This window comes from Falco biarmicus, chromosome 3, assembly GCF_023638135.1.
Source record: "Falco biarmicus isolate bFalBia1 chromosome 3, bFalBia1.pri, whole genome shotgun sequence".
Taxonomy (NCBI): Eukaryota; Metazoa; Chordata; class Aves; order Falconiformes; family Falconidae; genus Falco; species Falco biarmicus.
The window spans coordinates 90,015,426-90,029,996 of record NC_079290.1 but is presented as its reverse complement, the minus strand read 5'-3'; the positions used below and the strand labels follow the sequence as shown (position 1 = coordinate 90,029,996).

The window sequence follows — 14,571 nt, the reverse complement described above, 5'->3', positions numbered from 1 at the left end:
CTATATCTATACATACACATAGATGTGTGTGTTTGCGTCCTTCACCTTCGGTGCATCAGCAACCCCCCAGACAGAACCGAAGAGTTTGTCCCCTGCCAAGAAGAAGCCATGGGTTTACCTAGCAGGACAAAGATGCAGGCAAGGATCGCAATGAGTGCCCCTCTGCTCAGGCTGACAGGGAGGACATAGGCCTCTGCGTTGCAGGACATCACCATGCCGTCATCGTCACAGCTGCACACGTGCACGGTCAGTGTGCCTGTGCTGCTCAGCACTGGGCGGCCATTGTCACTGATCAAGATGGGGAGGTAAAAGGTGTTCTGCTCGTGTTGCCTGAAGCCAGAACGCCTCGTCAAAATCCATGCTGTATTGTCTAAAGGTAGAAAGTAAATGGAGAGAAGAGCTAATGTGCAGAGCAAATACATTCAGCAGCAAAGGAAGGTTAACAAAATCAGTCCTAGACCCACATCCATTTGTCATCTCTCTTTTTCCCTTTGTTTTTTATCACTTTGTCACTAATCAGCATTTTGCCTCTGCCTCCCCTATTCCAGTATCTTCTCAGGCCGTATCTCCAAACCTGCAAGGCATATACACCTTAGGAGCTGCCCTTACTGCTTCTGACATAAAGTGCCCAGAGCAAACTCACAGCCTTCAGATTTAGCTAAAAGAGCTTTCAGAAAGCAAGACAGAAACGAACAGTTGAAGGCAACTTGTTGTCCCTGTTTGTTCATGCTCAGCAGCTTTTCCAGACCTCGCTCTTAAGTGCTGCCACCATTTTGGAGATGCTGGTGTATAACCCTTGTGGACATGTTAAGGTACTCCTTACGTTTTTTGATTCATGGCATAGTCGTCTGCTTGAGGCAACAAGAAGACAAAGGAAAAAAACAGCTTGCTATCCTAAAGCAGCAGCGAGTTGAAAATCTGCAACTAAACATTTTTCATTGAAATACATGCAATTTCATTGGCACTTTTGCCATTGAAAAAAGTCAGAATGCTACATGTCATCATTGTCAGAATTATTCGGCTTTATTTTGACCATTCTGCTTCATTCAGAGTGACTGCCTGCTTTTTATGAGAACTTAAATGAAAAGGAATCAAAATGATGCCCCTGAAAAAAAAAAAAAGTGACCTAACAGCCAGTTGCTGTTGGTCATTTCAAGGGTAATTCTACCTTTGAGGCTTTTTCCTCCATATTCAGCGTGTTTTTTTAAAATGTCAGAATTTCCCAGTGGCATTTGAATTCCTGTCTACCCCCTCCCTGAAATTCCTCAGACTGTGCACCATTTCCTAAGCAGAAAGAAACTGGATTCAGGAATTTATTCTTCCGAATTGTCATCTCAGGGATGCCAAGGCAAAATCTTTGGAGATCAGTGATTTTGTCAGTGCTGACTTCCAAGCTTTTTGGCTTCAGGGAGTTTTGGAAAGCGCAAGACTGAATGTCTCCAATGTGATCTGGGCCACCAGGGAGTCTAAAGGAACCTGCAGGATAATTAGCCTTTCTTACAAACATGTCTGCAAATATTGGGCCAGCAAGGATAAATGGGGAACACAGGTACTTTTTCTCTTTGGCAGACCTACAAACTGTGACCCTGTGCAGTGATGCTGCGGGATTTTGGGGAGCTGAGCTTCATGCAGTTTCTTTTACTACTTAGTTTTGTTTCCTGTTCCCTTGGTTCAAAAGAGGTCACAGCCTGGCCACCTGCATCTCCAGGTTGTTACCAATGTACATTTGCTGTGCTTTGAAATGCAGGGTGCCAATCAGCTGTTCCCAGGTGGCTTGGAACAACGGGGCTGCCACCTAGAAATGGCAAAAAACCTTCTGATCACAAGCAGACTGAAAAAAACCAAAATATCAACAAGGGATCATTCAATTTCCTCATTATTTCCCTGTCAATTTGCTGCTAAAATTTAAATCTTGAGTGATTTTCTTCAGTGTAGAGACTCAGGCTGCATGCAGATAAATCAGCTGTATTATCTGCTGTAGTCTGAACATCAGAAATTATTTTATGGCTTTTAGGAGTGAAATCAGGAGTTTTACATGCAGCCAGCTATGGCATATATGCAAACTCATGCTAGGCTTGCTAGACTTAAATTATGCTCCAAGTTCCATAGTTTGTGCTGCAGATCTTATGGCATCAGAAAGTACTGGCACATGTAAGTATTGAGATGCCAGGCTCTAGAGTTCATGGGATTAGTTTGAATTTGTGACATGTTTTTAAAAGGAATCTCAGGGTCTTTTATTTCTTGAACATCAATAACATTCAAACTCTGAAAGCATAAAATTCTGAAGTGTGTGTGCATGTCCATATGTGAATATATAGTGAAATTGTAGTGTCTCATTAAATTATGGGATCCAAAGAGCTGGAGCTTTGAGGAAAAATCACCAGGTGTAAGACAAAATCCCCAGAGTTGCTTAAAACTGTTAATGTGTCAGTGTTTACTGATTTCACCACCTTTTTGATATACCATGCAGCTCTGAGTATGGGCAGTTGGTGTAGACAGACACAGATAAATTTCAGGAATGTGTCCCAAATCCCAGCCGAGAGCAGCACCTTGCAGCTCCCATGGTTCCTGGGCAAGGGATGTGCTACAGACAGGAGCCCTCACCTCCTGCAAACCTCCCCCTCCTCTCCGCTGGAGCACATGCAAGTGCTTTCTCTCCCTCGCACTGTTTATATGCCCTCTAGTATGTGCTCCCCAGCTATTAATACCACATCTTTTCATCACTGGGCTTGTTTTAGCATGAGAAAAAGTAGACCAAAGGGCAGAAAAAGGCAAAGCACCTGCATTTATGCTGTGCCGATGGAAATGTCTGAGTCATCTTAACAGTGCAGTAATTTGGTTGCATTTCTTTTTCCTGGGTGAAAGAGCCACTCTCTTTAAACTGACTTACAATAGAAGTCACAAATTCTATTCAGGTGACAGCAAACCTTTTTACGTAAAAATGTTCTTTGTGAGGGAAAAAGTTTTTATTATTCTGAGCTGGTCATACTTCGCCTATAAAAGAAGTCACAGGCCGTGAACCTGACTGAAGCTGTGCAAAATCAGCTAGTGAAAGATCTCAAGTGTTTTTAACCATAATTATTTTTCTGCAGGCCAAACCCAAATTTCTATAATCAAATATTGAAAGTTATACATGTATATATATATTTTCTCTGTGATGTGTTGACTATATCACCCAGGTCTTAAGTGTTCTTGCTGATAAAATCCTGTTGGTGACTCTCAGCATTACATTTTGGCCCTTTTGTTTTGCTTTGTACTAGGCAGGCATCCACATCATCCCTAAAGAATCTTTCTACCTGTTACTCTGCAACTGCAATATGTTGGTGCCAGAGCTTGTTGTGTGACTCATCAAAAGCCAATGCTGTTTGACGTGCTACTGCAGTGCGAAGGACATGCTGGAAAGTGATGCAGCATGGCAGAAACCAGCACACACAATTTTCTTCCAAAGTTGGTATATGCTAAGCTCCAGCCATCAGGAGAAGAGAGCTTGTGAGGACATGAAAACCCCTTATATTAATAAAAAAAAAAGCCAGCATGGTAAGGATGCACAATATTTTTGCTTCGCAGGTTTCAACACAGCATCTTTGGCTTGCAGAGGGCTGGATGGTAGCACTTAGCTGCAGCGCTGAGCAGATACTGAAGACTGCAGCACGGTGGGTCCTGTGCCTGTGTGGCAGGAGGTGAAAACTGTTTTTCCTGCAGGCATGCAGGCTGGTATCTTCATGTGGTTGTGAAAGAAAGCCACAAAGCATCTCTTTCCTGCAGTTTTCTGTCCCACTGGAAGTGATGTATCTTCCTAGACAGGTCAGGGGAATTAACCACTGTGTAGGTCCAAATCTGAGATCAGAGCTAACCACCACCCTTCTTGCAAGAAAGGCTTGGTTTCTCTCTGTATGCATCCGTGCAAGAACTGGGGATGATTAGCCCAGAACTTCTGCTAGTGTTTAAAAACTAATTGTAATAATTATGAATAGTTAGGAATAATATAAAGAAATGTTTCACCAGCAGTGGGAGAAAGAGCAAGGAAGCAGGCATTACAGACACCATCAGCTCAAGAAAGGGGCCACATTTTTTCTTGGGGGTTTTTAGCTCACTGCTTTTGTGCTCTGCAAAGTGTGAGGTAGACCACAGTTTTAGGGAAGGAAGAAATAGCTAAAAACTTTCCTAGGACAAATTTAAATGCAAGCGGGAGGACTGCCAGAGGCTTCCAATGATGGGCCTGGTGGTGGTATATCACTGATGCCTGCACCCATTAAAATGGCTACTCTTGTCATCAGTTCCTGGTACTCAAAGATGGAAGGCAGCAGTTTAGAGTTTAATCTGGAAATGCAGTAAGTTTATTCTGTTGTTCATCCCACTCTTACAGCAAGCTTCTTCTGTCAAAATTTTCCCAGCATAATCTTGCCTGGATTTAGAAGTGGGAGAAGATGACTTGCCAGTGCCCTGCATCAGTAACCAAAGAGATGGGAGACCCCAGCTCAGTTCCCTGCTTCATCCCGTATATCCTATACGGCTTTGGGAAATCACTTGGGTCCAGATCTTTACAGATACATGTCTCTCTCCCACTGATTTTATTGAACTCAAAGGGAACCAGGCATGTAAGTACTTAATTTCTCCTTGCCCCAGATCCCTGTCTATAAAGTGGAGAACAATAGGATTTCTCTGTTTGCCAGAGATACGTGGAGAAAGGATAGACTGATGAAGTTCTCAGACACTGAAATGATGAGGGCCAAAGAAATATGTAAAACAGCTCATCAGAATGCAAACTGTGATCTATCTGTTGCTCAGCAGAAATCAAGGTTTTAATTGTTGCCAGGAAGGCTGCATGTCTTGCACTTTCTCTTACTGCGATATCGGACAACCAAGTAATCAGCACAATTGCTACTCTTAACAACGCCTTCCCACAGCCTGGGAAGCATTGCCATCTCCTATTTATGTGCACAAGCTATGACTAGCAAGGTGGGTTCTGCTTCTTGTCCTACCACCCTGTGACATACAGTATAGCTACCTGCTCTGTGACTAAGTCATGTAATTTATATAGTCCTTAGTGGTCCCAAGATGAAAATATAAATATAAATTATGGTTACTGAAATGACTACTGCACTCTAAATTGCTGAGGCAGTAAATTAATCCTTAATGTGTATATTTCAAATAGTCAGTGGTTTGATTCTTAACATTTTTATTTCAAATTTGTAACCAATAGTACCCTAAGCTTCTTGTGATATATATCTCTGGAAAACTGGTATTTTACAGAGAGTGGGAGGCACAGCCATTCAGTCACTGCTGTCACTATAAATTATCGCAAGTATGGCCTTAGAAAAAGTGCATCTGATGCTGGGAATTTTGTGTGTTTCTGTTTTTAGAACAATGCCTTGAGGATGAAGTGAGTCTAGTTTGCCAAATGCTTTAGCAATAGTTGTTTTTTGTTTGTTCACTTATTTGAGCAATATATATTCAAAAAATAAAAAAGAGGGAAACAATGGGAAAGAGAAGGGGATAAAAATGGAAGAAATTTTGTGGGAGGCTTCAGGGACACTGTAGAAAAAAATTACTTTGGGTATGAAAAAGCATTAACATGCTGGAGGGGGGCTCCAGACTCTGCAAGTAGCATGCTTTAAGACATGTTTATTTAGTGAAGGCAGGGGCTTTTTTATTAGCCTCTATGTTGCTCTTTCATACGCCTGCAGAGGCACAGACAGGGGCTTATGGAAGTAAGTGTGACAAGTAGGCATGTGTGGGAGCAGTGGCAGGCAATCTGCTTGAAGACTGGCCATGTATGTTGCAGGTGGCTAGTCTTTCTCCCCATTTATTCTGGAATCACTTGCTGATTTGTGGTACTTGACACACTAAACTCTTACTGAAATCCAGCCCATTCATATTGACTTTCAAAGCTCTGCACCAGGTCATTCAGGCTCTTTCCCCATGAAGGCTGGTGTGGACTGGACCTCAGCATCTGCCCATGGAGATCCTCTATCAGCAGCAGTCAAGTAAAGGTGTGCCATGGTGGGGCTTTCCTGCAGGCTATAAAACCACCAAAGCTTCCCAAAAAGAAGCAAATTCCACTGGTTAGAATACTCAAATGCCAGCACTTTGCCTTGAATCTTCCCACTGGTGTTTCAGCTTCTACTTAGCACATCTTACACAGACTTTTAGCTGGACACCAAGTTACCCGCATAAGGCTCTGCATCTCCTCCCTCCCTCCCTTCCTTTGCTAGGGAAATGAGTATGTGCGAAGAGGAAGAAAAAAAGTGCTTGGGGAAAAAGATTTGGAACGGTACAAGAACCTTCCCTTTCTGTGCCTGGGAGAAAACATGAAGAGCACAAAAAAAGAGCAATGTAATTCTCTTCAGATTTGTCTCCTAGTTCCAGTTGCTATCCTACCTTTAAGCATCTCCTTTTGAACGAATGCAATTTCCACTCCAGTAATCTGAGATGCCTGCAGCCTGACCACAAGACCTGAATTTGCACAAAACACTGGCACATTTCCTTAAAGAAGAAAAAGAGGCCTATTGCTAGAGAATATTTATTGAGAAGAAAATATCATATAGCCTTCAAGTATATTAAGTAATATGTAATTTTATCACTGCCTTTAAGGAGCAGGTGTCACTTGGTATTATTTGAAATGGCAGTCTTATCACACACTATAAGTCACAGCCTCTCAAGTCCAACTCAGGCATTAGAAATTAGAGTAGCTAACTGTCTGTGTCCACTCTGATTACCTTGATTGTCCCTTAGAGTAAAGTTGGGGTTGTTGGCTGCCTCCGGAGCCAGGCTGTAGTAGAAGTGCTGACCCTCCTGTGGGTCGTCCCTGTCAATGGCACTCACTGTCTGGATCAGCTACAGAATATGAGAACAAAGCAGAAGCAGGCGAGAAGCAAAATATATATAATATAAATCAACAAACATAACATATAGTTAACATATAATTTTTATATAGAAATAAAAGCAACTGTAACTTCTGAATAAAACTCTTGCAGAGGTATAATAATTAAACCAAGAAGAGACTCAAAACCTTGCAGGTTTCATTTATTTTGCTCTGATCATGCAAATCACATTTAAACAAAGGAGGAGATAGTCTGTTTGCTTCAAACAACAGACACTCTCGTGCATCCCTATCTTCTGTTGCATGGTTCTTTTTTCTTTTGAGGGCTCAGGGTGTTCAGAAAATTCATTGTGCATTAAAGAGCTTGTAAGAAAGTCCATACTTACTTTCAGCATCATTTCGCAGGTAGAAAAGAACTTCAGGTTGAATTTTTTATCACTGTTTTAATTTTAAATCAATTAAATTCTTCCCAAGGTGTCCGTGGAAAAGAAAGAGAGAAACGGCAACTCTGCATGTGCAATAAATAACACCATGGAAAGAAACTAAGACAATGCTAAATCCAGAAAGAGATTTGCCACCTCACCTTTAGAGGTTTAGTAAAGTAGGTCTAACAGCTTGAAGCACAGTGAGCTATAGCTCTGTCTGAATAAACATGCTGACATCTTTTTAGACAAGGAATAAATCTTCACCTGGATTTTTGCATTTGAAAGTTATTTTTGGATTCAAAGGCAAATGACATACTCACAAAGACTTATGTACCACCTTAAAACTGATTTCAGAACTTTGCCAAATGTGACAACAGAATTTGTCTTTCTCCACTGAAGGAAGTATTCCAAATTAGTGTGCATGTCTCGGAAAGCTTATTATTTAGGACCTCAACCTTCAAAACCAGGAAAAAGGCTACAGAATGGTTTCTATTCCCTATGTTATTAAGGACCTCTGTAAATTGGTGAGATGAGACTATCCTGTATGTGATAGTTGTGAGTACAGTTGTCCCAGCAGTGAGTAGCTATTTCATTCTGCTTCACAGCAAGCTGGGATAAGCTTCAGCAAACACACAGTGGTATTACTGGCATAATTTTTCCTTCACAAATCATGAGTGGTGTGTCTGTGTGTTTAAACCATGCTAGTCAACTCTGAATTAGGAGAGACAAGTCTGCACTGTGGGCCCTGGGTGGTGAAGCACCGGGTCGCCTCCGCACAAGTGATCAGCAGTAGAGCTTGCACCAGCTCCAGCAAGGGACCATGCTCCCTCCACAGCATGTCCATCTGTGACACCGGCAGACCTCGTTCAAGGGCTTTGATGCAGTTTTGGAAGGGAGGGGAACAAAGAGGCTTCTCCACCTGCTTGGAGGTGCTGGTTTACAGTGGGCAGAGTGGGAAGTCCTGTGTTGTCTATGACTGTCTGGTATCTCCAGTTCACAGCAGAACGGATTGTTTGGCACCCCTTTGAAGCCGATGTAGTATGTTACACCCAGCTCCTATAAGTCCAGGGGTGCTTAAGGCTCTTATAAATAGGGTCTTTTAACAGTAAGCCTTATCTATCACATGGGCCAGGCTGACTCCACTCTTCGTTGCTGCTACAGGACACAGCGGGTGTTTGCCTGCTGGCACCTGCCCAAGAGAAGGCTTTACTTCCGTCATGAAGTGCATTGTATAGTAAGCCTGGAAACTACTGCGAGAGAAAAAAAGAGGTGCTATATACAATGCCGATCCCAGTGCGACATGCTTGCTTTTGCAAAGCAGCACAGACAGCTGCTGAGGAGAGTTCAGATGAAACGTGTGGTTAGCTGAGCCCTCTCTCCAACGGTCACCCTTTCTGGCACGCTGTCTTAGTGGAGGACAGCACCCTCTTCCCAGTGCCCGGCTTTACTAGCGTTTCTCACCTGCCCGGCTTTGGCGTTTTCACAAACAAAAGCTTCATAAAACCTTGCAAACTCTGGGGCGTTGTCGTTCACATCCAGGACTTTCACGGTCACAGAGACACTGCCCACCTGGGATGGGTTGTCTGGAAGGAGGAGGCACAATGTAAAGGAAGGCAATATATGGGAGGAAGAAGAGGGTGCTCCTCACTCTGCTCAAGACATAAAGTGGCTTTTTCACTACTGACTCATGTTAAATGATGTTTCCCCATGGGGAGCTGCGGTTGCTTGCGGGTTGTGTGACTCAGAGTAAAGTTGCAAATGCTGCTCTCTGCCTATCCTGGCTTCCCACCTAATCACATCTTTTTCAAACAAATTCCATGAAAGACTTCAACCTGGTTCAGTCCAATGGTACTATTTCCATAACAAAAGTTTTAGACAATGCCTTGTGTTTTTTTTATTATTGCCTTTTGACTGGGCAATACTGTTTGTTGAGCCTCAATACTAGTGGCACAAATTAGGAAGGGATCTTTTAAGGATAGCCTTGTTATTTAGAGCTTTCTGAAAGTGGTAATTCTGCAGTTCAGATATGTTTTTGCTCAGAATTTATGTTCCTTGAACTCAAAAATAGTGTCAAGTCTTTGATACTTTGTACAGGGGTTTAAAATGTAGTAACACACGAATTTGTACAGAAAAGCTTTCACTGAAGCTTAAAATTGCAATGAAATTTTTACATTGTGTGTGACATAATTTGTGATATTTCTGTCCCACTGGTTCATTAGCTTTCTTTGCCAGTAAATCCATATATCATTTCCGATATTCACAATTTCCAAACTAAGTGGCCACAGAATAATTTTTTTCTTACCCTGTTTTTCTGCCCCAAAACATCTTTTTTCCCTTATTTACTGATACAAAGAAACTCTAAGCAGCAAGAAAAAAATAAATTAATCAATAAGAGGTTAGAAAAGGTGCAAAAATCCAGAAAATTCTTAAAAAATAGTGTTCTCATATTCTTTTTAGCCATAACACTTTGTGCATTTATCTCCAGATATATCTCCCTTTATAGCTAGAAATTGTATGTTCAAATAAACAATGGAGCATTTTCTTACACTCTGGAATTTTCTTAAATGTTCAGTGTACTGTATCCATAACATATGTTAAATTGTATCATTGAGATAATGCTCTTTAACTATATTGTTTCTCCCTAATTTCTGATTTAATCCTTCTAGTATTTATTTGTTATTAATGAGTAAGGATAGTTAATCCTTAATTCCCACATGTCCATACATATCTTGCTAATAACCTGTCACTGTGGCAGATGAATGTCTGCATTTACACTCTTAGGAATATTGATCTAACTTTTAAAACTAGCAGCTTTATTGTGGAGTGCACAACTATGACTCATCCTCCATCAAACCTCTGTACATGTGCAGCACAATATTTTAATTCAGTGAATATTTTCGAAAATGTTAAAGGGAGACACGCTTTCATATTGCTCTCACCCTCGAGCGCTGCTACAGGGGCAGCTTTTACAGCCTCATGTGTGTATGTGGATTTACATGGCATTGCAATGGATATTGGTGGCTGATAAGAAAACTAGCAGCAAAAGAGATGGGAGTGAGATCCTCCCATGTCACCAACTCCTCTCATTACTAAAAAGGGGACAGAAAGGTATTGTGTGCTAGAACAGCCTGCAAATATGTGGCAGAGTCACCCTGGCTCTTGTGAAATGCTCCCTCTGCTAACTTCAGGCTGGCTGATTGCATTTTGGACAAGCTTCTTGAAACGCTTTGCCTCTCAAACTGCCCCATATCTCTGGTACAGCCTGGATGTGCAGGGAGCTCTCTCACACTTGAGGAAAGCTTCTGCAAAGCTTCTGCCCCTCAGCAGATAAACTGAGATCCTGAGCAAAAGCTATGTGGACAAAAAAGATTTCAGGTAGATTGCGTGAAACTTCTGTTTTATTTGCTTATATATCCCAAGCTCCTTTGTGAAGCTCACATCTGTTAGTATTTCGAACTCAGCTAGATTTTTCATACTGATGCTATGAAATGATCAGCATCTCTTTGGTCTCATAGCCTCGGTAAATACCTGGCATGGATGAATCGTGAGCTGAGTTTTAGCTCATTGTAAAACCCAAAAAGCATAATAAGTTCAGTATACTAGAAGATTCTAAAGCACTCTGGCCCAAATTATTTGTGCAGCAAGCAGATGGTGATTACAGTTACCTGATGTTGAACCGGAGCGGATTTCAAGTAGTGACCTAGCAGTGTAGGGTCATTGGTGCCTACCACTACGTACATCACTCAATCCTCCCAGGTAGGACTGGCAGCTCTGGCAGCTGTGCAGCCTTTGCAGCATCTGCTTTACCTGCCTAGCCCTTCTGAACGGATAGAACCCTTGCAGAAACACATCAGGAAGTGTTTTAAATAAATCTTTGGAATACTAATGAATTGAAAAAGCAGCACTCTGCATTTAATTGCCAGCCTCTACTCCCACCACCCTGTGAAAAGGAGCATGAAAAATAAATAAAATGCAGTATTCGCTTGTTGATGTCAGAAGAACAATACAGTTAATAAGCCTTCCCACTCAGTGCATAAGAACATGTGAACTACTGAATTCAGGTCTCTCAGGCTGCTTTGTCTATTGTATCTCTTTAATCTATGTACAGTCTGCTTTCTCCTTACTCAGCTCCATGGCCAGCACAGTGATGTTGTGCCAAGAAACGTCCTCCCGGTCAAGAGGTCTTGCAGTCATCAGTGCTCCTGATGTAATGTCGACATAAAAGAACCGCCCCGGATCACTGCTCCTGTCAATCGAGTATCTGCAAAAGTACGTATTAAAAATGTTAGGCAACCCTTGTGAAAACTGTGTGTTATAGCCAATGAAGTACCCGAGTAATCAGAATACACAGCAGAGCCACATTCTTCCACAACCTAGTTATGTGCTCCATTGACTTGCATAGATACAGAGTGAGATGCTCAGAAAACTAGGAGTTTACATGTCTAATGGCATTTAACAGTGAGTACTACTTGGGTGGAGCTGGAAGACAGGAAGATTTAGAGGAAGAGGCCTCAAAGCAAGCACGGCTCAGCACAGGAACATCTGCTTTACAGAGAAAGTCTGTCAGTGAGGAGTGTGATTTCTTTTTCTAAGCAAAATAATTATGCCCCTTCCTTGGGCACAATTCAGACAGGATGAAAATGACTTTACATCAGTTCATTCTCTGGGCACTTAGGCTGATGTGCCTAGGTCCTTTCCCTGTGCTTTTGTATTCTCTCCTCCCTGAGGGCAATAAACTCCACCTGCATCTTGGACCACCCTACTGATTGAGCCACGTCAGTGCAAGGGCGATGATGAGTGGCTTTCTCTTATCAGCCAGCCAGAAAAACAGCTCCCTCTGTGAAGCTGATTGATCATAATTACTGAACCTGCCTGGCCAATATCATGCCAGTTTAATGCTGTGAGCAAGCTCCTTGCATGTGAAAGCAGGAGAGTGTGGTGGTACCTGCAGGCTAGAAAATTCCAGCAGGAAGGCAGCTGATTGACAGGTGTCACGCTGTACTTGGTCAGAGGGACTGTTTTGCAAGGTGTGTAAAATATTCAATACCTTTGCTCTTAACAGCAGTTTGTATAAATTGTCTTCCTAGCTAACTATGTTAATGTGGTAAGACATTCTTTGGCAAAAGCTACACATACACCTAGGTAAATGCCACAGCCTAGAACAGAGCCCAGACTTACTTCCATTTTTGATGGTTCTTTCTTTGAAGCTGACGGGAATTGAAAGCATTAGTCATAACGGATGCTGAACAGGTCTTTTCTTCTGAATTTTCTCCTTTCAGCACAAATGCCTTCACTGGAACAAGCATGCCAGCCTGATCTTTATATAGGTACTTACTAAACTGGGATATAAAATACTATTGAGCTTTACTGTTGGGAAATTCTTTTACACTTTTTTTTCAGAAAAATCAAAAAGGGTAGGATGGTGGGTTTGCATTCCTTTCCTTCCCAGTCCTTCCCATCTTTTCTTAAATAAAGAGATTTCTGAGGCATTTAATTTATTTAGGAAATAGGTACAAGTGTTGGTATATTTTGCTATAATAATTAAACTTGTATGAGGGCTATAAAAAGAATTTCTATCTGACAGTTTAAAGCCAATGAGTATCTGAAATTTAATAAGGCCTTGTGATTAGTGGTGCACTATTAATCATTGGTGTCAAGAGGCACACGTGAAGTCTTTGTCTGGATTTTCCATGTAAGTTCTCCTGTTAATGATACCTGCTCCTTCACACTCATTTCCACTGTACTCTAGGTAATCTTCCTGAATCACTTAACAACAATCACGGCGTATTTCCAGCCATCAGAATTTCACAGGCTGGGAGACCAGGTACTGGATGCTGGGAAAATGAGGATTTGAGAGTTCCCCCGTGTTTAGTGAGCTCTTCTGAAATGTGTCCTAGGTTTTTTCATACTTGAAAAAATGGTCACAGTTTTAATTTCAGGTGGATTTCAGCTTGTGTAACAAAATATGCATCTGGGATTTTAGTTTTCTTATCTTGCCTTGCCCTGTGCAAAGTGAACTCAGAGCAAGCCTAAAACATTGCCAGACTGATACTGCACAGAGTTGGCATGGATAGAGGAGACTGCGTGAGAGGCAAGGAGAACCAATTCTCAACATCTGCATTTTAGATAGCATTACAAATGGTATTTATTCTTTTTTTTCCTTTCTTCTACCCAGTCATTTACATTTGTATGTATTAGGTGTGTGGGAGGAAGGAGGGAAGGAGGGATGGAAGAAAGGAAGGTGGGAAGGAAGACAGTAGAAAAAAGAGGAAGAAAGTTGGAAAGGAACAGAGTTACAAAGGATTTTCTGTGTATTTGCAACTTTTTAATGTACCTTTGGTGATGCACTCTGTGTTTTATAGAGTGCTGTTTCATCAAGGGTAGTCACTAGAAAGCTCTGAAGAAAACTAAGAAAAACCTCATTAAAAATAACAATGAACACTTCTACCCTCTGATAGTCTGCAGAATTATTCTTATACTATTTTAAGCAGATTAGCACAAAGCTGTTTGCAACTGCAGTGTTTGGATAATGCTAGACAGTAATCAGCAAAATAGGATGCAAGTGAAAAAGAGTTTAGGGTAATGAAATTCTGATGCAGACAGTATAATACTTAGTTTTATTGAAGAATTTGAGACAATGTCATGAGAAGTATGATAACCTTATAATGTAGGTAGAAAAGATAGGTATATTAAGGTAGCAGAGATGAAAAAAATAATTAGAGCAGCAACACCGAAAGCAATATCATTAAGAAGAACAGACTGTGTCTGCTCAGATCTCTTGGCTGAAGCCCACAGAGTTGCTCATATATAGATTTCATTTCCTTTAAAACCTCCAAATACTCAATGTTTCAACTCCCTCCTGTATTTCCCAGGGCTGTTCCCAAACGTAGATAATTCAGAAGCTGGACTGACATGAGGCTTGGCAAACAGAAGCTCAGCACCCAAAGCATTTCTCAGATGAAAGAAGACGCCAGCCTGCTGGGATTATTAACTTGCAGTCACTTGGAGCTTCTGCAGGTTGTGAAAATTAGCATGTGGGCTGGCCTTGGAGAAAAACAGTCCTCTCTGATAAACTGGGCTGACTTGGCAGCCACTATGGAAAAGAGCACTGTGATCACACAAATCTGCTCTTTTGGCTCCTTGCTGAGTTGCAGCTACGAAGCTCCCAGGGCTGTAAATACACCTTTACCTTTCTTAACTCCTCATGGGAGTATCTAGCTCTGCAGCTTTGACCAGACACTATATAATTTAGTGGTTCATGAATATTTATTAGTATGCATTCAATCTACTCCAAAAGTAGCTGTGTGTTTGAGCTGTTGACAA

At 41.6% G+C, this 14,571-nt stretch overlaps 1 protein-coding gene and 1 long non-coding RNA gene across 3 annotated transcripts in view; one reads left to right on the top strand and one right to left on the bottom strand.

Moving 5' to 3' along the window:
- Window positions 1-14,571, bottom strand: part of CDH20 (cadherin 20) — a 117,785-nt gene that overhangs the window by 2,976 nt on the left and 100,238 nt on the right. Inside the window, exons 8-11 of the mRNA XM_056332749.1 lie at window positions 11,373-11,509; window positions 8,710-8,831; window positions 6,720-6,837; window positions 119-370 (exon numbers count right to left, since the gene is read on the bottom strand). Of these exons, the coding sequence (XP_056188724.1) occupies window positions 119-370; window positions 6,720-6,837; window positions 8,710-8,831; window positions 11,373-11,509 (629 nt within the window). The remainder of the gene's footprint in view (window positions 1-118; window positions 371-6,719; window positions 6,838-8,709; window positions 8,832-11,372; window positions 11,510-14,571) is intronic.
- LOC130146531 (uncharacterized) overlaps window positions 1-14,571 on the top strand; it is a 73,730-nt gene that overhangs the window by 54,742 nt on the left and 4,417 nt on the right. For both annotated transcript variants that reach the window (XR_008820947.1, XR_008820948.1), the window contains 2 exons: window positions 3,261-3,537; window positions 4,395-4,598. This is a non-coding gene — a long non-coding RNA (uncharacterized LOC130146531). The remainder of the gene's footprint in view (window positions 1-3,260; window positions 3,538-4,394; window positions 4,599-14,571) is intronic.